At 35.2% G+C, this 23,643-nt stretch overlaps 1 protein-coding gene across 2 annotated transcripts in view; it reads left to right on the top strand.

Annotated features, from left to right (window-relative positions):
- Positions 1 to 23,643, top strand: part of DDX4 (DEAD-box helicase 4) — a 61,804-nt gene that overhangs the window by 10,616 nt on the left and 27,545 nt on the right. For both annotated transcript variants that reach the window (XM_074200470.1, XM_074200471.1), the window contains 7 exons: positions 666 to 722; positions 17,867 to 17,965; positions 20,478 to 20,561; positions 21,379 to 21,420; positions 22,528 to 22,575; positions 22,697 to 22,741; positions 23,138 to 23,280. In XM_074200470.1, the coding sequence (XP_074056571.1) occupies positions 666 to 722; positions 17,867 to 17,965; positions 20,478 to 20,561; positions 21,379 to 21,420; positions 22,528 to 22,575; positions 22,697 to 22,741; positions 23,138 to 23,280 (518 nt within the window). The remainder of the gene's footprint in view (positions 1 to 665; positions 723 to 17,866; positions 17,966 to 20,477; positions 20,562 to 21,378; positions 21,421 to 22,527; positions 22,576 to 22,696; positions 22,742 to 23,137; positions 23,281 to 23,643) is intronic.

Raw genomic sequence — 23,643 nt, 5'->3', positions numbered from 1 at the left:
ATTTTTTCTGTGGACCTAATAGTTTGACTTAAAACATGCTTAAAGTGGACTGTTGCAAATGTTATTTTACCATCTTTCCTTTTTCAATCTGTTAAAAATTCTTTTTCTCTTGCTCTCCAGTCTAACCACTTTTCTTTAATTTTATTTAGTTTTCACTCTCTGATAGAAATGAATTTTCACATCGTTGGTTTACATCTTCTGGATACTTTTTTTTGGGGGGGGGGCAGGGGAAGATATGCTTTTTTTACTTAAGAAAAAACCCCAGCAGAAGTCAGCTGCAAGACCTTATGATATCCTTGTTATCCCCAATAGCTAAGAATTCCTTTCTCTAAAGAAACAAAATTAAATAAATTATATTTTACTTTATATTGCCAAAAAGATATTGTGAAAAAATATTTGAGCTTTAAACTGCCAATGGGAGGACATGAAAAGCTTCAAGTTGAACAAAACACCCAAAGGATCACTGCCATCTGTTTCTGTGACCTAATCTTCCTCTACTCTAAAGAAATAAAATTCATATTATTGAAGTGTAGACATGATCATATTGAACACATCAGATCTGCAGTGAGACTAGGACACAAGCAGTGGAATAATAATTCCATTCTAGAGTTGCAACTTCTTTCAGGTATATTGCTTAATTATTTTGAATTCATTTGTCATTTAAGAATCTAATGACTATGAAGATAATCAGACAAGGAGCAGAGGATTCTCCAGGAGAGGTGGTAAGTATATTTTATATTTAGCTATATTTTTATGAGCTGTGGTGGTATACCTCTGACTTTATTCTTGGTGATAAAAGCTTTACTTTTCATACACACAGACTCACCCCCTCCCAAACTATTAGGGTAAACATTTACCTTTATTTAAAGACTAGAGAGAAATTGTATCAGAACTTTGGTTCTAGAAGAACAGACTGGGAATAAGTTTTAGTGGTGAAGACAGCCTTTACAAGCAAACAGTATTGCCTTCGACCATATTTAGCAGGTGCCCTTCTGCTTCTGAATTTACAGGAACTTTACTTCTTAGGTGTTTGCAGTATTTTTACCATCTATAGGCTTCAGATCCATCTGAGTCTTCGTCAGGTGAGCCCAAATTGACTTTGCCTCTGAGGATATGTAATAACAAGTTATTTTCTACTGATCATCAGTCTTACATCACATTCAACCAATCAGATTTTTTAGTATTGAGGAGGAAAGGCTATATGTAGAATTACTATGTCTTTATGCTGTTGTAGGAATAGAGAGTGTTTATTAATAACTTTTAATATTTTTATAGGGTTTTAGAGTTACTTTTGTAAGCTTACACAACTAGTAAAAATCTGAACTTGGATTTGAACCTTTGACTTCTCTAATAACACTCATTTTTCACATTTCTTGCCTTATTTGCCTTGCTGGGCAAATAGCAGCTATTCCTTTTTTTAAATTTAGTATTTTATTTTTTCCTGTTACATATAAAAGTAATTTTTAATATTAGGTTTTTTAAAATTCTGGGTTCCAGATTCTTTTTTTTTTAAAACATTGTATTTATTTTCCAATTTATACAATAGTAAATTGTACCCATCATTTTTTTCAAGGCTCTGAATTCTACAATTTTTTCCCCCTCCCCCCTCCCCCCAAGGCTGTCTGACAGTGTCTGCATTGTTTCCACACCATACATTGATGTAAATTGAATGTTATAAGTGTAAACATAAGAATAAACATAACCCCCCCCCCCCCTCCAATAAGATGGGGAAACCTCAAGAATAGAGAGAGAAAAAAAATTGTACTTCAGTCTGTGTTCAGATTCCAATAGCTCTGTCTCTGGGGTGAGTTCTTTCTTTATCATAAATCCACCAGAGAAGTTGCTTCAGTATTTTTCCCTCAGTTGCTATTACCAGCTGTACCTCCACTCTATCCTCCCCACTCTCATTTATTCTATTCTCTCTCTCTCTCCTTTCATCCTGGCCCTGTCCAAAAGCGTGTTGCCTCTGAATACCCTCTCCCTTGATCTTTCCTCTCTTCTGTCACCTATTTCCGCCCTTCCTTCCCCCTATCCCCCCTCATCCCGTCCCTTTCCTCTCATCTTTCTCCAGGGCAAAACAGATTTCCTCACTCTATTAAGTGTTTATGCCATTTCCTCCCTGAGCCATTTCCGATGAGAATGAAGGCTCACTCATTCCCCCTTTCCTTCCCTCCTCCCCTCCATTGAAAAAGTTTTTTTTTTGACTCTTATGTGAAATCTCTCAGCTTCTTCATCTCCTTTTCCTTCCTTCCAGTACTTTCCCCCATTGCCCTTTGACTCTATCCCTTTACCACATCATACCATTATATTCCACTCCTTCCTATGTCCTGTCTATATATGCTCCTTCTAACAGCTCTTATAAATGAGAAAGTTCATATGAGTTATTAATATCTTCTTCCCATGCAAGAATACAAATAGTTCAACATCATCGAGTTCCTCATAGTTAGTCCCTCTCTTCCACTCCCTCTATGGTTCACCAGAGTCCTGTACTTGGAGACCAAACTTTCTGTTCAGCTCGTTAGGAAAGTTTGAAAGTCCCCTGTTTCATTGAAAATCCATCTTTTCCCCTGAAAGAGGATGTTCAGTTTTGCTGGGTAATTGATTCTTGGTTGTAAACCAAGATCTTTTGCCTTCTGGAATATCATATTCCAATCCCTATGAGCCCTTAATATAGATGCTGCCAGATCCTGTGTAATCCTGACTATGGAGCCTCGGTAGTTGAATTGTCTGTTTCTGGAAGCTTTTAGAGTTTTCTCTTTGGGAGTTTTGGAATTTGGCTATAATATTCCTGGAAGTTTTTCTTTTGGGATCCCTTTCAGGGGGTGACCAGTGAATTCTCTCTCAATTTCTATTTTACCCTCAGCTTCTAGGATCTCAGGGCAATTTTGCTGTATTATTTCTTGAAAAATGAAGTTTAGGCTCTTTTCCTGGTCATGGCTTTCAGATAGTCCAATAATTTTCAAATTATTTCTTCTGGATCTGTTTTCAAGGTCAGTTGTTTTTCCAATGAGATATTTCACATTTTCTTCTGATTTTTGGCTTTTTTGGAAGAGTTTTATTTCTTCCTGATTTCTTACAAAGTCATCAGCTTACTTTAGTTTCATTTTGCATTTGAAGGAGTTATTTTCTTCAGAGAGCTTTTCTTATCTCCTTTTCCAGCTGGCCAATTCTGCTTTTTAAGGCATTCTTCTCATTTGCCTTTTGTTTTGCTTTTTGCATTAGGCCTAAACTGGTTTTTAACATATTTATTTCTTCAGTAATTTTTTTTTGTATTTCTTTCACCAAGCTTTTGATTTGGTTTTTGTGATTTTTCCACATTGCTCTCATTTCTCCTCCCAATTTTTCCTCCACCTCCCTGAATTGCTTTTCAAAGTCTTTTTTGAGCTCATCCACAGTCTGAGCCCATATTTCTCTTGGAGGTTTTGGATACAGAAGCTTTGATTTTATCATCATCAGAGTATGTGTTTTGCTCTATGGTCAGATCCTTCTTTCCAAGGTCTTAAGCTCCCTAGCCTGTGCTTTGATATGTAGATGACCACAGCACTGCCCTCTGCCCTGAGGCTATAGGGCGGGATCCAGCTATCTTAATAAGGAAGCCTAAACTGCACCCTGAGTCTGAGTGTAGGCAAACAACAGAGTCCTACCCCAGGGAGAGCAGGGAAATCTCTGCAGACTTCCTTTACCTTCTCTGGGGGTGTAGGATGCTTTCTCCCGAATCTCGCTTGCAGGTTCTGTGGTTGGTGCTCCTCACTCCACACTCAACCAAGTGCAGCAGAGTTATCTCCTCTTCCCCTCAAACTGTTGCTGGTGATCTCGGGGCTGGGCTGGACTGTGCTTTGCTGTGCTGGGCTGGGCTGTGCAGTGGCTTTTTTTCCCCACCCCAGGTCTTGGTGAAGCACACCTTTCCTGTGGAGGTTCTAAGTTATCTTGGACTGGGAAAATGTATCAGTCTTTCTGTGGGTTCTGCCCCTCTAAATTTTGGCTAGAGCCCTCATTTGTTTTTTTGGGGGTTGGGAGTTGGTGGGAATGCTGCCTTCAGGGCTCCACCCCTGGGTTCCAGATTCTTCCCCTTTCTCCTGATCCCCCCCCATTTCGATAAGAGACAAAATAGAAGTGAAAAAAATAGCCCCCCCCCAAAACAAAAGAAATTTCAAGAAAAATAAAAAATATATTTCAATTTGTATTCAAACACCATTAGTTCTGGGAATAGAAAACATTCTTGATTATAAGTCTTTATTGTTGTCTTGGGGCACAGTATGGCTTAGAAAAGCCAAGTTATTCAAGTTGATTACCTACAATTTGCTGTTACTTTTGCACAGAGTACATTTCACTTTGCATTGGTTTATATAAGTCTTAACAGGTTTTTCTGCAACCATCCTGTTCATCATTTCTTATACCAGAATAGTATTGCATCATAGTCACATACCAGTTTGTTCAACCGTTTCCCAACTGATGGACATACCCTCAATTTCCAATTCTTTGCTACCAGAAAAGAATAGCAGCTATTCTTGAGTATTGCTAGCACTTGGATCTGAAGTATCCTGAAGATAACTTGGATGCACAGAACTTTGCTTTGTGAAACATGATATATGGCCTGTGAATAAAAATGCTTTTCACTTTTAGCAGAGCTCTTGATTTTTGAAATTATAAAGGACACTGATACATTTTTTTTATTTCAATTTTATTTTTTCCTATTACATGTAAAATTGATTTCAACATTCATATTCTTTTTCTACTTTTTCCTACCTCCCTTTTTTCCTACTCTCCCCCTTATGACAGCAAGTAATCTTATATACACTGCTATACTGTTTCTGGAAACAACTTAGAATCAGTAATCTATGTGTTTTGAACATGGCTATCATAGAAACTGAGTCCTCTAATGTTGGAAGACTCAAATTCAAATGCAGCCTCAAACACTAATCTTTTTGACCTTGGGTAAGTCTTAGCATGTTTGCCTCAGTTTCCTCATCTATAATTGGGGATAAGGGCACCTAGGTGGCTCACTGGCCCTGGAGTCAGAAGGACCTGAGTTCAAATGAGTCTAAAGACACTTGACACTTAGGCAAGTCACTTAACCCCAATTGCCTCTCATCCAGGTCCATCTCCAGTTGTCCTGATCATATCTGGTCACTGGACCCAGATGGTTCTGTAAGAGAAAATGAGATCAGTGACTTAGCACAATACCCCTCCTCACTCAAATTCAGTTCATGTACATGTTGTGGCATTACCTCCCTGATGTCATGACCTTCTTCAAGAACAAAGAACAGGGCAGCTAGATGGTGCAGTGGAGAGTACCACTGGCCCTGGAGTCAGGAAGACCTGAGTTCAAATTTGACCTCCAGTGCTTAATTATTTAACTGTATGACCTTGGGCAAGTCACTTAACCCCATTGCCTTGCAACCCCCCCCCCCAAAAGAACAGAGGACAAACAATAACAAATGGTGATATTGGGGGCACATACCTCCCAGGGTTATTTTGAGGATCAAATAAGATAATTGTAAAGCCTGCTTCTCTATATGTGCTATATAAAATATATATTATATATGTATGTATATATAGTTATATATAGAGAAAATATATAGTACTATAGAAATCATAGCTGCTAAATTTTAATTATTATTGGAATTATTTTTTGTTTTGCAATATTTTTAATTACATATAAAAATAGTTTTCAACATTCATTTTGAAAAATTTTGGGTTCCAAATTTTTCTTCTTCCTTTTTTCCCTTTTCAAAACAGCAAGCAATCTGCTATGAGTTATACATGTACAATCATGGCAAATATATCTCTATATTAGTCATGTTGTCAAAGAAGAATTAGAGCAAAAGGGAAAAACCACAAGAAAGAAAAAAATTTTAAAGTGAAGTTATACTTTAATCTGTACTCAGACTCTAAAGTTCTTTCTTTGTATGTGGATGATATTATTTTCCATCACAGGTCTTTAAGAATTGTCTTAGATTATTGTACTTTATTGTTGAGAAGAGCCAAGTGTGTTCTAGTTGATCATCACACAATTTATTTTTATTATTTATATCATAAAACATAATTTACAAATGGCCCTGCAGTATCATTTGCAGGAAATATAAACCATAATTCATAACTTTACTGATGAAGAAAACTAGAAATGGGATCATAGAAGTAAAGTTAAAGTTAAACAAAGAAGTATAGGATATGAGGGAAAGAATATTTCTATAATATAGACTTTGGCTTATGATACCTGATGATTGACAGTTGGTACTGGTTCCAAGAGTGTTTGCTTCCTTTCTCTTTCTTTGTTCTTTCCTTTCTTAGCAGAATTTAAACAGAATGTTAATCCATATAATCACACTACTAACAACAAGAATAACTGGGAATTTTTTTTTCCAAAACAATTTCAAATAATCTCAATGTCCAGCATAATTAGGAACTCTGAATTAGGAGAAAAGTAAGAGCTACTTTTGTGATCACCAAGACTGTTTAACAAATCTCTTTATTTACCTTCCAGTCTGCTTTTTGTAGCACATTTAGAAATGAGGGGGAAAAAGGTAAAAATTTTAATACTTGTCACTAATTCTTAATATTGTCACTAACCACTATATTCAGAACATAGTGAAGTTTATAGATTAGGATTTATGGACTTTGAAATATATTTTTTTTTAAAAGGGGAGGGGAAGGGGTGTCTAGGTGACACAGTGGATAGAGCACCTGCCCTGGAGTCAAGAATACCTGAGTTCAAATCCAGCCTCAGACACTTAATAATTGCCTAGCTGTGTGGCCTTGGGCAAGCTACTTAACTCAATTTGCCTTGCAAAAATTTAAAAAAAAATAGGGAGGGGAGGGGCACTTCTGAATTAGCTGAATTGAATTAGTATCAGAATGTATTACTGGGATTAGAATAGAGGTCATAAATACTTTGGCATTGCTATGTTTAGGAAGAGGGAAAAGAAGTTGGACAATTGTGAAATAATCCAGGATCAGATGTTCAAACAATTTTCAGGAAACATTTTTTAAAAAATACTGTTCAGGGGCAGCTAGGTGGCACAGTGGATAAGCACTGGCCTTGGAGTCAGGAGTACCTGGGTTCAAATCTGGTCTCAGACACTTAATAATTACCTAGCTGTGTGGCCTTGGGCAAGCCATGGAACCCCATTTGCCTTGCAAAAAAACCAAAAAAACAAATAACCTAAAAACCTAAACAATACTGTCCAAAAGCATGAGAAATAGAGGTCAGAATTCAAATCAACAGATTTGACAGGACAGAGAAAGGAATTTGAAATTTAATTCACCTAGAAATGTAACTTAATTCTAAAACTTCAGATCAAAGAATCATGCCAATAGCCAATAGGAGGCAATTTACAAAAAAAATGCCAATTAAAATTGGGTGAGAATACTCAACAAACAAGAACAAGGAATATATGAGAGACTGGAATGTGACACAAGGGAAATTGAGTAAAATCACCAAAATTGCTTATCTTCTGTATCCAACATAGTGATCCATCATGAAAATCCATGGCTCTTCAGTGAATAGAAAATTTAGTTTATCTCTATTGTGAATTCTAGAACTGGAAAGAATCTTTGATGTGCACATTGACTAAGTAACTAAAGCTTTGTTAGTCTGGAATTGAATGCAAGTAAAAAGTAATGGATGACTCAATGTGTTATAAAGAGATGATAAGTATTATAGATTTTCTCAAATCTTTGTGGAAGGGTCAGTGCAAAAGCAAACATTTTTAAGAATTTTGGGAAATGATTTCTTGAAAAGGGAACAGATGGAAGAGCTTTATTAGAAAGATAGGATAGAGAAAAGGTGAATTCTAGAAATGGGATCATAGAAGTAAAGGTTAAACAAAGAAGTGTGAGATATGAAGGAAAGGATATTTCTAAGTAGGAAAGTTAACAACATTTTAAAATTATTTTAACAGAATAAAATTCAGTTGGGAGGTGAGGTGAATAGATAATATTGAATTATTAAAAAGGGAAAGTTATTTCTTTGTTTGGTGAAGTCACATGTGTGTACATGTATTAATGAAGGAAATGATATTTGTTTCATCAAGCAAAATAGCTGATACAAAAAAAGGGAAAGTGTAACTTAAGATCTAATGGAGGGAAGCCAAGTCTCAATCATTTATAAGCTTTAGTGTGAATGGACTGGATTTCCCAATAAAAAGGAAATAAATTGTAAAATGGATTAGGAATCAAAACTCATGCTTAGAGTACATTCTTTTAAAGCATAGGAATTAATGCAGATTTCAAGTGAATGACTAGAATAATAGCTAATATTTGAAATAGTGAATATATATATATGCATATAATGAAGACTGTTATGCTTTATCTAAATCCCCCCAAATCGGCTTTTTTTTCCACAATAAAACATTAATAGACAATAATGAAAGACAAGTGAGAAAACTACATTATAGCTAGTTAACTATACTTAAAGACTTATTAATAAAGGTACATCCACCAAATGGCAAGCATTTTATTAAAGAAAAAGTTAACTGATTTGTTAAAAAAAAAAGGTCCTCATCATAAAACTAATTCCAGTTAGTTATTCTGGCAAATTTAATGAAGCTAAAAGGAAAGGGCAAATCTACCCAAAATGTGGGGGAAAAACTACCCAAAATGTGGGAAAAAAACTATCTAGTTAGTGGTTGGAGATCATCTTCAGATCTTATTTTTCAGCTCCCATGGGCAGTTAGCAAGAATTGACTGTTTGGCAGAGGCAAAAAGAATTGAAATGCAGAAAGACAGGAATGTTAAAAATCTCCTTTTCAAAAAATAAAATAAAATTTTATTCAGCAAAGGGTATATTAAAAGAACAAAAACTATAAACTTAATGGAGACTAAAAATTGATATTGGAGACCAGATATAAACAAAAAAAACTATTAAGAGATTATACCAAGACACAAGAGATACTGATAAAAGAGTATAGGAAAATTTGAATCTCAGAATACTTGACAAAATGATAATAAGTTGAGCACTCATTTTTAAAAAACCCAAGTTGCTTAGCAAACCAAAAAAGTTCACATAAGAAAATTGGAAAAAGTTAAAAGATGTGAGAAACAGAATTGAAAATAAACAGACTATAATAAAGAAGCTGGTATTGTCAACAGTAACAAAATAATCATTAAGTTGACCTTAAAAAGTAAATCTAAATTTTAAAATGAACTAAGAAAAATCTCAAGAAGTGGTTATTAGAAATTAGTATGCCAAGTTATGTGATAAAACTAAAAACCTAAACAAAATGAAGAGCTAATTTTTTTAAATTGTCGTAACTGGGAATATATAAACAGCCTCAAATCAGAAAAATTTAACCAAACCACAAATTCCCACAGGGAAAAAAACCCCAATATCTAAATGGTTTTTAAGTGAATTTTGAGAAAATTTTAAGGATCAAATATTTCTTAGGTGACTCAAAAAAAGTCACCATTGTATTAAATTTTTTGTGAGACTTAAAGGAATGGATAAGGTAGAGGATAACAACTAATGACAATACCATTTGTAGATCAAAAACTGATGTAAAGATATTTAGATAATTTAGAGTTTATAGAAATAAATTTTTCATGATGGGAATTTTATTGATGCCAGAAATGTAAGGATAGTTCAATATTAGTAAAACAATTAGCATGATCACTAGTAACTAAAATAACTCCATTAATAGAATCAAGAAAAATTTGAAATTAAATACTCTGTCATATTAAATAATATATGGCACTGGAATAAAAAGATTTGAATATATTGAAAATCTTTTAAAATGAAGAGTTAATATTCTTTGCAATGAAGGAACACTGACAGCTTTAGCAATAATTTAATTCAATGGGTAAATGTTTACTAAGTGCTTGTGTTCTCAATACTGGACTTAAAAAAATAATGAAAATCTTCTTAGAGTTACATTTTACCGAAGGGCTAAATATGTATGTAAGATAAGTAAATATAGAGGACACTAATTACAGAAATTCAAGAAAGCCTCTTATATGAGGTGATATCTTAGTTTTTGTTTTTTGAGAAAGCTGGTGGTCTAAAGATATAGAATTGAAAAAAATTCATTTATGTGCACATTCTAGATAGGAATGAAGGTAGCCTTTACAAAGGAATGGAAGGGCAGATGGCATGCTATCCTGAATAGGTATACTATCAAGTAATTTGAATGAAATGAGTAGTGTATGAAAGGAAGTAAGGTTGAAATAATGCAAACGTAGATGAAAAGCCATATTGGAGAAATCATAGGCTTGTAGTTGAAAGACTTTAGAGGCTATTGAGTTTGGTCAGGAAACTTACCCAAGGTCACATGGCTAATGTTTGAGGTAGGATTTGAAGATCAGGTCTTCCTGACTCTAAGCCCAGCACTGTTAATTATGTTACTTGTAACAGTATTTGGATTTTGTATTTTATCTGAGAGGCAATAGGGTGCTACTAAATATTTGACTAGAATAACAAGATAAGATTTGTGGTTTTAGTTTGGTTATATACTAACTATGTGAGGGATGAATTGAAAAGTGAAAAGATCGGTATTAAAACAACATTCACTGTCATTATTTGGCATGTTACTAGAAATCCTAACCCACAATACAATAAAAAAAAGAAATTGAGGAGCACACTTCAGTGTGTAAAGGAGCAAGATTTCACCATTTGAGTGTAAAGATTACTTTAAATACCAAAAATTGTGGGGGGATAGACCATCAACCATGGAGTCAGGAGGGCCTGAGTTCCAGTCCGACCTCAGATTCTTATTAATCACCTTGCTTTATGACCTTGGGCAAATCACTTAACCCTATTGCCTTACAAAAATAAAAAAAAATAGGGATGAGAAAAATTTTAAATGAGTTGTTTCATCAAATTAGTATAATATAAAATAGAAAAGCACAAAATTGTCAGCATTTATATGTTTTTAATAAAAAAAGTGGCAAAAACTTTTAAAAATAAAATATGGGTATTCTTGAAAAATTTATATATTGACTGTTGATTGAGCGAGCTATGAATTGGTTTACCCCTTTAGGGAAGAGAGTTTGAATTAGATATTATTTGTAAAAGGAAAAATTAGTAATGTGCCCCATTATGTGGGCTATGTGCTATATGTACCACAATTGGGGAATAGCAGAATTATAGTAAATAAAATGGAATATTACTTCCCCATAAGAAACATGAAGCTTTTAAAGAAATTTGGGAATATTCAGTTAAGTGATATAATAGAAGCAAAGTGATTATATATAATTTTTATAATTACTGTAAACGAATACAACTTAAAATGGTACGAAAACTCAGAAGGAACAATATTGTCAGTAACTTTGTTAGTATATGGCAAATAGCTCATGCATTTGAACCTGGTGTCAAATATGACTTGAGTTCATATCTTACCTTAGACATTTCTAGCTGTATATAACCTGGATAAATCAGTTACCCTCTGACTCACTTTCCTCAGTTCTGTAATGGGGATAATAATAGCACCTTTCTTCCAGGGAGTCTGTGAGGATAAAATTAAATATTTGTGTAAATGTTAGCATAGATGTTATAATGCATTTATTTTAACAAATAGAAAACTATCTATTATTAGCATTCATTTTTATACTGTACTTAACTTTTAATGGACTGCATACAAAATTGCATATTCAGTTGGGAATGCCCCAAATTTTTGGTGTGAATATATCAATAAACATTTTTAAAAAATGAAACAAATTTTTTTCAATGAAATGCCAACTTTAGTAGCATTTTCAGCAACTGTAGAAAGGATCAATCCTCGTGTTGCTTTCCATTGTAAGATTTAAATGGTCTTACTGATAAGAATCAGAAAATACATTTTTTATCTTTTTAAACCTTATTTTTGCTTCCTATTTCTTCTAAGTCCTCTCTCCTCAAATAAAAGAATCCTTGTAACATTTTGTCAGACAAAACAAATTCTCTTATTGATCATGTTTGAAAAGCTTTATCTCATTCAGTACTTATAGTCTATGCCACCTATCTGCCAAGGGTGAAAAGCATGTCTCATCAATAATCTTCTGCACCCCCATGCCTGTTTACTACTACATTAATCAAACTTTAAAGTTTTTCACAGTTTATCTTAAAAAGGTTGTAGTTATTCTCCTTGGTTTTGCATACTGTACTCTGTATCAGTTTATAAAAGTTTTTCTAAGTCTGTCCCCTCTGTAATTTCTTTGTCATAGTAGTTTTCTATTACGTTCCTATGATTTTTTCAGTTTTCCTAAATTTTTAGGAACATCTTTTGTTTACAGTTTTTTTGCTATAACAAAAAATACTGTTGTCTTTGATTCTTGTGGAGTCCTGCGTTGTAGTGGTATTGCTCTGCACAATTTAGATTTTGAGGGTATAGTTATAAATTCCTTTCCAGAAAGGTAGAACCATTTTTTTGCTACACCAAAGTTACAAATCCCTTCATGAATTGTCCTCTTTTTTGTTTTTACTAATTTGGTGTGTGATAATGTGAGATAATATCTCAACTTTGGTTTAATTACTCTTTTTTTTACTGATGATAAGTAGTATTTTTTTTCATATGATTATATTTCTTATGAGAACTGTTACTCCTTTGCCCATTATCTGTTGAGGAATAGAACTTACACATTTATATGTATTTATTGGCTAACAGACCTTTATTATAGAAGCTTGATGAACATTTTTCTTTCTCAATTGACTATTTCTCTTCTATTTTTAGCTGCAATGGTGGCGCTGTACAAAATCTTTTCAATTTTTTTGTAATTGAAATTGTGTCTTTTATTATTTGTTTTCTTTAAATCTTTTTGCTTAAGAACTTTTCCCGTATCCATGGGGTAAAAGGTTATTTTCCTCTAACTTTGTAATTTATAGATCATATATGTGTTTGAAACTTATAGTATGACTTTTAGGATCATCCTAGTTTTCCCATACTATTTCTCACTCTTCCCCATCAATTTTTGACATAATATTGAGTTCTTAACAGTAGTTGGTATCATTGGGTTTATTGAGTGTTATTGCTTTTCTCTTTTGCCTAGAGGTCTTGGGAATCTGATTTGTTTAACTGATCAACTTTTTTTTTCCTATTAACCTAAACTGCTAGAACTCCTTTCTTGCCCCCCCCCCCCATAAATTTTCTTGAGAGTCTTAATATTTTATTCTTCCAGATGAATTGTCCTTATTTCCCTTTTATTCTATAAAGAAAGAGCTTGGTAGTTTGGTATGGCACTGAGTTTATAAATTAGTATTGTCATTTTATAATTTTATTTAGTTTATTAAGAAGGTTCAGTCATGAGCAATTAATATCTTTGTTTTAAGGTTCTTTTTCTTGTAAAGAGTCCTTGTTGTTATATTCATATGGTTTCCATTTATGTTTTGATGATTTAACTATATTTTCTATGATTTGTAATTATTTTAAATAGAATTGCTTTTTCTATTTGTTTCTTCTGGATTTTCTTGGTCATATAAAAAGGGTTTTTTTTTTTTGGTGTGTGTGGTTTTCTTATATGTCTATTTTACTGAGATGAAGTTTTTAAGAGTTATATAATAGGGGCAGAGCCAAGATGGTGAGGGGGCAGAGCCAAGATGGTGACAAGAAAGGATCTAGTCTTAGGCTCCCTCTGATAGAACTTATAAACTAAGGACTCTAACTAAACTTTCGAGGGACAGAACCCACAAAGGGACCCAGAGAGGCAGTTCTCCTAACCCCCTGGAAAAGAGCAGAAAGGCTCTGCTCCCCGGGGTCGGAGGGGCAGCCGCCAGAGGGGTGGCCCACCAGAGGGAAAGAACTTCAGCCTCCGGGAGGCAGCCCCAGGGTGCGGCTCACAGCAGCGGGGGAGTCTCCTGAGCAACACCCTGGGGAGCACCAGGCACAAAGTGGGGGAACAGCGGGGGACCTCTGCCAGAGCAAGCACATGGAGCCCAGCCCTCAGGGCACACAGCTAGTAGCATGGTCTTTCAGCAGCCCAGATCCCGAAACAGAAGCAGGCGGAGCAGGTAAGCAGGAGCCTCCAGGGCATGAGCCCATAGAGCTGAGGGAGGGGAGTGAAGAGAGACTGCAGAGGTCTGTCCTCTGCCCCTGGAACAGGACTCTGGGGCTCTGAACACATTCATATCCTGATCGCAGTCTAGGCCCCCCCAAAGAACAGCAGGGCCCTCTCCACCTCAGCCCTGTGGCAGAGGGGGGCGCATATGGTCATTCACAGACCAGGAGGGAAGACAGAGCCTCACACACTGAGACCCTTGTGGGAGTGCCCCAAAAGCTCAGGAAGCACCCCCAAAACAGGCTTAGGTTGGGAAAATGAGCAAGCAGAGAAAAAAGTGGAACACTATTGAGAAATATTTTGCACCTGAGCCCAAGAAGGATCAAAATACTCAGTCTGAAGATGAGGAAGCACAAGCTCCTACATCTAAAAACTCCAAGAAAAACAGAAATTGGGCTCAGGCTATGACAGAGCTCAAAAAAGACTTTGAAAATCAAATGAGGGAATTAGAAGAAAAACTGGGAAAAGAAATGAGAGAGATGCAGGAAAAACATGAAAATGAAGTCAGCAGCCTAGTCAAGGAAGTCCAAAAAAAAATGCTGAAGAAAATAGCATGCTAAAAACCACCTTAGGGTAAATGGATAAAACAGGTCAAAAAATTATTGAGGAGAAGAATGCTTTAAAAAAGCAAAATTGGCCAGATGGAAAAAGAGATAAGAAAACTCTCTGAGGAGAACAAATCCTTCAGACAAAGAATAGAATTCAGGGAGATTGATGAATTTACCAGAAATCAGGAATCAATACTTCAAAACCAAAAAAATGAAAAATTAGAAGAAAATGTGAAATATCTCATTGAAAAAACAACTGATATGGAAAACAGACTTAGGAAAGATAATTTAAAAGTTATTGTAATACCTGAAAGTCATGATCAGGAAAAGATTGCCTTGACATCATTTTCAAAGAATTGCTACAGGCAAATTGCCCTGATATTCTAGAAGCAGAGGGCAAAATAGAAATAAAGAGAATCCACCAATCCCCCTGAGAAAGAGATCCCAAAAAACCACCCCCTAGGAATATTATAGCCAAGTTCCAGAACTGCCAAGTCAAAGAGAAAATATTACAAGCAGCCAGAAGGACATAGTTCAGATATCATGGAGCTGCAATCAGGATCACACAGGACTTAGCAGCAACTACATTGGAAGCTCGTAGGGCTTGGAATATAATATACTGGAAGGCAAAAGAGCTTGGAATGCAGCCAAGAATGAACTACCCAGCAAGGCTGAATGTCCTCTTCCAGGGAAAAAGACAGACTTTCAATGAACCAGGGGGAATTTCAAATGTTCCTGTTGGAATGGCCAGAGCTGAACAGAAGGTTTGATCTTCAGATACAGGACTCAGGTGAAGCATGGAGATTGGAGGAGAGGGGGGAAATATGAGGGACTTAATGAGGATGAACTGTATGTATTCCTGCATAGAAAAATGACACTGATAATACTCATATGAACCTTCTCAGTTAATAGAGCAGGTAGAGGGAGCTTTTATAGTTGAAGCACAGGAGAAAGCTGAATTCGAAGATAAAATATGGTGTAAAAATGGAGTTAATGGAAAAAAGGGAAATGTAATGGGAGAAAGAAAAAGGAGAGGGGGAATAGGCCAAGATATTTCATATAATAAGATTTTTCTTTATTGCAATGAGCTATTGCAATGATATGGAAGGGGGGAGGCAAGGGGGGAATGAGGGAACCTTTGCTCTCATCAGAGGTGGCTAGGAGAGGAAACAGCATATATACTTAATGGGGTATAGACATCTGGAGTAAGGAGGAGGGGCGGAGCAGGGGGAAGGGGTGGGGATGTGAATAAAGGAGGAGAGGATGGACCATGGGGGGAGAGTGGTCAGATATAACACATTCTCTTTTTTACTTCTTGCAAGGGGCTGGGATTGGAAGGCCTGTCCAGGACCATAGGGCCAGGTGGATGCTGGACCTAAGGGGTGGTATGGGGGCCCAGGGCCTCTTGGCCCTAGAGCTGGGGATCTGTCTGCTGTGCCACTCACCTACCCTACAGCAGAGTCAGAGTGAAAGGAGAGAGAAAATACAGTACATGGAAGTGGAGAAATACAAAAGGAGGGAGTTGCGAGCAGCAATGGCAGCACTGGAAAAATATGGAAGTAACTTTTGCAATGGACTTACCATAAAGAATGTGATCCACCTGTGACAGAGTTGTTGGTGTTGGAACAAAGACTGAAGCACATTTATTATTATTATTATTATTATTATTATTATTATTATTATTATTATTATTATTATTATTTGGGGGAGCGTGCAGGGCAAATGGGGCTGGGGGGCCTGCCTGGAGAAGCATAGCAGGGTGATCGTTGGTTGTCTGAGGCCGAATTTGGACCCAGGTGCTCCTGGCTCAAGGGCCAATGCTCTGTCTGCCACCCAGCCACCCTTACTATTATTACTATTTTAGTTTATTTTGGGTCTTTTTTTTTTTTTCTTTTTGGTTTTTGCAGGACAGTGGGGATCGAGTGGCTTGCATGTCACACGGCTTGGTGATTGTTGGGTCTATGGGGCTGTATTGTAGGCTCTGGTGCTCATGGCTACAGGGCTGGTGTTTCATCCATTGTGCCACCTGGTCACACCTACAATTATTACTATTATTTTATTTTAATTTTTTTCTCTCCCCTTTATCGCTCAAGCAAGTCTATATGGGGGAGGGGGTATTTCGTTTACTCTTAAGAATATTTTATTAATGTAAAAAAACCCATTTGTACAAAATGAAAATAAAAAATAAAAAGAGTTATATAATAAAACTTCCTAGGAATTTACTGTAATCCCATGAGTTTTGGACACAGTTCCAGAACTCTCAATGTTGTCTAATTCATGTTTTATAGGATTTGAAGAATGTGACAAACTGTTTACAGCAACTAAGCTGAAGCTAAGCAAGTAGAACTAATGCTATTTTTGTTTTTGAGGGGGGAAAAAAAGGTGAAAAATTTTCTATCTTAAATTAGTTTTACCATTGGTGTAATCTTAGAAAATATCTATTTTTCTCTCACATGCTTAAGCTCACCTCTTTAATTTGTGGTACTTGTGAATGTTGTTCCCTTAACTTACCAACCATCTAGGTGAATTATGTCCATTCATATGTATATCTGTTTATAGGAAAAATGCAAACCTGTTTTGTATCATATTAATCTGTTATTTCTACTCCCTAGTTAGACACTTTGAAGATATTTGTGGTGAATTGGTGAATGTTTTATAATGGGTTTTAATTAAGGCCCAAGGTTTATTGGTCCATTTTGGTTGATTTGCCTATTTTCAAGGTAGATTTTTTTCAAAATCTGCCATTAAAAAGGTCTATATGCATTGTCAGTACCAAACTAACCCTATTTGTATTCATTTGGTTTCTGTGTGATATTTTTGGTTTTTGTCCCAAAGAGAATCTGATTTCATTGGTACAGTTTATTCTCTAATACATTTAAAATGAATTCCTTATTTACACTGGTAAATGGTAAACTGATGCTATATGGCATATGACCATCTCAGTTTCCAAAGAATTAAAGTTGCATTTCATTCAAAGGACAGTGTTGATTAAAAACAGCGTGCATGAGTGGACCCTAGCATTTTGCTAATGAAATTTTTTTACTACTAATTTTCATTTTACTTAATGAAGAATGAAAAAAAATAATGTAAATGGAGTGAGTACACTTGGGATAAAATTGGACACTTCAGTAAAAGTTTATAATTTCTTATTATATGGACTATTTGTGCCCAGCCTGTGTGGTGGAGCATTCTGAGCTGGTCAATAGCTGAACACGCTATAACTTGTTTTGAACAAAAGTCATGTTGTTTTGGTCTTCTTTGATAATAAAGGACAAGAATCATAATTTCTTAAGTACATGCTAATTAAAGTCCATGAAACAAAGAATTAAGTTTTTGTTTTGTTTGTAACTATGTAGGTTATCAAGATGGAAATGATTCAGAAGCTTCAGGATCATCACGAAGAGGTGGACGTGGCAGTTTCCGAGGTTGCCGTGGAGGATTTGGTCTCACTCACAGTTAGTAGATTGGTGAATTATGTGCCACCTTTGATTGAATCTTGATATTACTAAGATACTTTCTAGAATTGGTGTTAAGAGGTACTTTAGAATTCAATTCAGCCTCTTTCTGGTCTCAACAAGGGGCAATTCATCCCTGTTGTAATGCCTTTATTGATGGGAAACTTACGTAATTGTTTGAAAAATTTCTAATTGACTTGAAATTTTACTTCTTTTTGTTGACTGGTTCTTCCCTTAAAGTAAAGCTGAATAATTGTAATCATTTTTTATCACAATCCTTTAAATTTATGAGAATAACTATTATATCCTTCTTGCCCAGATAGTTTTTTATTAATTTTTTTTTAATGTGTATGCCTAGAAAGGCGCAGTTAGGTGGTGCAGTGGATAGACCACTGACTTTGGAGTCAGGAGGATGGGAATTTGAATCCAGGCCTCACTTATTAGCTGTGTGCCCTTGACCAAATCACTTAACCCTGATTACCTCACATCCAGGGCAATCTCCAGTTGTCCTGGTTCATATCTGGCAACTGAATCCAGATGGCTCTAGAGGAGAAAGGGAGGCTGGTGACCAAGTACAGTGCCCCTTCATTCATATCCAATTCATGTGTTTGTCATGGCCTCACCTCCCTGATGTCAAGTCATGGTCTTCTTCAATACTGAAGGACAAAGGGTGGCTAGGTGGTGCAGTGGATAGAGCACCAGCCCTGTAGTCAGGAGTACTTGAGTTCAAATCTGGCCTCAGACACTTAATAATTATCTAGCTGTGTGGCCTTGGGCAAGCCACTTAACCCCATTTGCCTTGCAAAAACCTAAAAAAAAATATTGAAGGACAAACATTGTAAACAGAAATGATTGAAAATTATAATGGGTTTGGGCACAGAACCAGGTCTTCAGGATCTTCAAAAATAGGCTAACCTAAAACAGAATACTTTTTTATAAGGTGTGATTTGAAGTCTTCTAAGGTTTTGTAGATATGTGATCTTGATTTATTCAGTGATATTGCATGTGACCCTTCCTAATATTCAGGAATTTCTTTTCATAAAAGAGAAAAGTTATTTCCCAGGAAAATTAATTTAACTGCAGGGGACAACTCTATCCAGCCTATATGGAATTGATAGAAAAATCTTCTTTGAGATTTGTTGGGGAGAAAACTTTATTCCCAGTCTGCTTGAACTTACAGGGTTATTCATATAAAAAACCTTTTTTTTTTCTTTCTGACTCTTCAATTTTTTTTTCTTAGAAAGGTTTTATTTGAGTTTTACAATTTTTCCCCAATCTTGCTTCCTTCCCCGCACCCCCCACTGAAGGCAGTCTGTTTTTATATTGTTTCCATGGTATACATTGATCTAAGTTGAATGTGATGAGAGAGAGAAATCGTATCCTTAAGGAAAAAAAAGTAAAGTATAAGAGAGAAAAATTATATACTAAGATAATGGGTTTTTTTTTTAATTAAAGGTAATAGTCTTTAGTCTTTTGTTCAAACTCCACAATTATTTCTTATGATACCCCAAAATTGTACCTGCTTGTTGCACTGATGGAATGAGCAAGTCCGTCAAGATTGAACATCACTCCCATGTTGCTGTTAGGGTGCACAGTGTTTTTCTGGTACTGCTTCCTTCCAACATTGATCATTGTCCTTTCTGGTCATATTGGCCAGTCTGAGAGGTGTGAGGTGTTACCTCAGAGATGTTTTAATTTGCATTTCTCTAATAAGTAATGATTTAGAGCAATTTTTCATATGACTATGGATTGCTTTAATTTCCTCATCTGTAAATTGCCTTTTCATATCCTTTGACCATTTGTCAATTGGGGAATGAGAAAGCCTTTATTAGATGCTTAACAGGATGATGATGCTATACAATATGCTAAGGCTATAAAGGCAAAAGGAAAAACAAGTTCCTGACCTATAGTAGCATCCCTCCAGTTTTGAGGCTTTATGGAGTGGTGTTTACCACATTTATAAAGATATATTAATGTAAGAAGATTTGTGCAAGGAGTGCATACAATTTAGGAGTTCAGGAATGACTTCCTTCAGGTGTTGTACCTCGAAAGAATACGATGATTGAAAGAAGCAAAGGGGAGCAGAGATTGTCTTCCAGACCTGCCTAGTAAGAAAAGTCAGTAAGCCAGTTATGCTGGAATGTACAGAACACAAAGCTCATGTAATATGACTTTAAATATTGAGCTCAGAAGTTTCAGTTTTATTCTGAAAGTACTAGGGATTTACTGGGGAATGACATCAGACCTCTTCATTGTTATTTTGGTGGTTGTCTAGAAAGTGAATTGGTTAAAGACTAGACCTCTCCCATAGTCCATAGAAGAAATAAGTGATTAGAGAATTGGGAACAGAGGTAAGATAGAGTAGATGTAGCAGTTAATTGGATGTGTCTTTGATAATCTTCAATCGAATTTTAAATATAAATTAAAAATACTTCAGTTATTTTAAAACATGTGATAAACAACAAACAATATAATGTATTTGAAGCATATATTTTATGTCTGTAAAATTTAGATAGTGAATCTGAACGAGAAGATGGGCCTCAACGCCCTGGTGGATTTTTTAATTCAAGAAGAACAGGATTAGTTGATCCAGCAGGTAAGAATCCAGAATTCATTGATATAAAAGTTGTGAGTTTGTGTCTGTGTGTTTGTATTGATTTAGTTTTAATAAACAGTATATATCCTATAGTAAAGCACATTCACATTCTCTCTATTCTTCATTCTGTTTTTATGCTCTGTTGAAATATTGATGTCAAGCATAAAGAAGAATAGCTAATTAAATGTTCTTTTGCATCTGTGTGTTTGGTTTAAGAAAAATTTTGTTAGCTTTTTAAAATATATGTACTATGCATTTTTTGTTATACTTCCAAGTTAACTTCTGTATATAAATTAAAACTGATTTAAATCATTGGGTGGGGGAAGAAATGAAAGCATTTGCAAATTCATGGACTACTGTCAAGGGAATGAGATGAAAAGAAAATTAAAGGAATTAATAGTATTTGAGAGTAAATGAATAACAAGAGCATACTAGGTGTGGAGAAATTTAAATATAAGGAAAAGTTTGAATTAAATAAATAGAAGAAAGGGCAGCTAGGTGGCATAGTGGATAGAGCACCGGCCCTGGAGTCAGGAGTACCTGGGTTCAAATCTGGTCTCAGACACTTAATAATTACCTAGCTGTGTGGCCTTGGGCAAGCCACTTAACCCTGTTTGCCTTGCAAAAACCTAATAAATATATATATATAGATAGATAGAGAGAGAGAGAGAGAGAGAGAGACTGACTTAGACTTAAGTAGAAGAATTAGAGTAATTTCTTGTAGCAGCCTAGCAGTGATGAAATAGAAATCTCCATTTTGGCCTGTGTAGTTGAGGAGAATTAAAAAATGCTAAGCTTGTTGTCAAATACTTTTCAGGTAATGGTGACAATTTCCGAGGCAGAAGTGTTGGTGGAAGAGGTGAGGTTTGGGATGAGGGGATGATTACTTTAAAATTTGGATTGAAATAAAAGCTATCCATTTAGCATATTTTCTTTTTTTGCTTTTATTTTTATGGGGATGCTAGTAGTGCTTAGAAACAAATGTTTTTATGTTAAGTTGAAGGTAGGGCAGTTTGGCTTGGATGTAACTGAAAAAGTAAATAGTTCTGTATGACAAAATACTAAGTATTGTTGCAAGCCATAAAGGAAGTTTTTAAAATGCTGAAGCCTTTCAGACTGGGAGGAGTTTGTTTTGATTTGTTGGGAAAAATGGTTCTCTAATATTTTGTTTCTTGAACTTTCTTATATGGTTTCTTCTCTTCATAAATGATGCGTTTTCCATTGTAGAATAATAAATGAAGGGATGGCTGGGTGGCGCAGTGGATAGAGCACCGGCCCTGGAGTCGGGAGTACCTGGGAGTTCAAATCCGGTTTCAGACACTTTAATAATTACCTAGCTGTGTGTCCTTGGGCAAGCCATTTAACCCCATTGCCTTGCAAAAACAAAAAACAAACAACAAACAAAAAAAAAAACCAAAAAAATAATAAGTGAAGGACTAATTAAAACCACATATCCCTGTTTATGAGTTATCAGAACTTCCCAGGCATTATGTGATACCATTTGCAAAGCCTTTTTGCCTTATTGGTCGTTTGTGATTACTTGGGTAATTACATTGCACCCTTTGGGGAATGTTAGCTGAGAGGAGTTGTTAGGTATAACCCAATCTGTATTTTCTTTTGTGACTTTACTGTTGTACTATGGAGTGGTTTAGTATCCGAAAGGAAAACTTCCTTTGGTTTTTCTGGGACTCCCTCCAGTTGAAAAACTAATTTTGAAGTACAGAATAGAGAAGAATATGGGCCTGATTTAAGCAAAAGGGGCACAAAATTCAATTATCTGAATACTAAGCAGATTAATATGTAGATTCTTACTCTTTAAACTGAATTCAAACAATTGTCGAGTGATAATGTGCTTAAAAGATACTTGTCTATTTTTTTTGAGCACAAGGGATTATTGAAAGAATGAGCAAACTCACATTGTGTAATCTTGTTTGCTTACTGCTGTACTGTTAATTTCTTTTAATAGGTGGCTACAAAGGATTCAATGAAGAAGTAGTGGCAGGTTCTGGAAGAAGTAAGCTTTAATTTTATACAAATGATTTTATTTGTTTGGTTTTATTGTGATGATTTTTTTATTCCTAAATTTGTGAAATATTTTTTTCCCCTTTTTCCTTTCTTTTTGATCCCTTTCCAAGACACTTGGAAATCAGAGACTGAAGGAGAAAGTGGCGACTTTCAAGGTATGTTAGTTCATTGTATTTATAGTTAAATTATATTATAGATATTGAAAGTATATTTAGGACATTGATATGTTTTTAAGAGCATAATGATGAAATCAATAAATTTCTAAAAAACATTTTTTAGATAAAGTTGTATAACTCTTTAAGAAGTCTTACTATGAAGGAAATGTAAAATCTAAAATGCAGTGACTTATTTTTCTAAATCGGTTAATATTCTCTACCTAAACAAGAAAGACCTTATAAAAGGGTGAGAATTAAAAAAAAACATTTAATGATCATCTGTTTAACTTTTAATATTCACCTAGCTTTAACAAAACTCTGATTCTTTACAGTTTTTAGTCAATAACTCATTTCTTTTTGTCAATTTTATTACTGTTGGAATGTTTTATGTTCAAGGACCAAAAGTGACTTACATACCACCTCCCCCACCTGAAAATGAAGAAGCTATCTTTGCACACTACCAGACTGGCATAAACTTTGACAAATATGATAATATTCTTGTGGAAGTATCTGGGCATGATGCTCCACCAGCAATACTGGTTAGTATTTGTATAATTTGTATACTTTCCATCTTTCTAATTTCTTAATTTTATGACTTGTATTTGAAAATACATTTCTCAAAATAAATACCAGAGAGTGTGAAATTCCTATCTAACCTGACAATCATGTGTGCTGGGAAAGAAATTTAGGAAAAAATGAGCTGTCCAAAATGAAATTTTGTACCATTGATATTACATGAACAAAATATTCTTTCTTATATGAAAAATTAAAAAAGTTTCCTGAATATAAAAAGCATAAGTTCTCCAAGCATTCCAAAATTTTAACTGCTTTCAGGAGCAAGAGAAAATGTAGTTTTAGTTGATATTTCAGAAATCAGTAAAATTCTCAAAAATTGCTTTTAG

Source organism: Macrotis lagotis, chromosome X (assembly GCF_037893015.1).
Source record: "Macrotis lagotis isolate mMagLag1 chromosome X, bilby.v1.9.chrom.fasta, whole genome shotgun sequence".
NCBI classification, from domain to species: domain Eukaryota; kingdom Metazoa; phylum Chordata; class Mammalia; order Peramelemorphia; family Peramelidae; genus Macrotis; species Macrotis lagotis.
The sequence above is the reverse complement of the archived record's forward strand: the minus strand, read 5'-3'. Positions and strand labels throughout refer to the sequence as shown.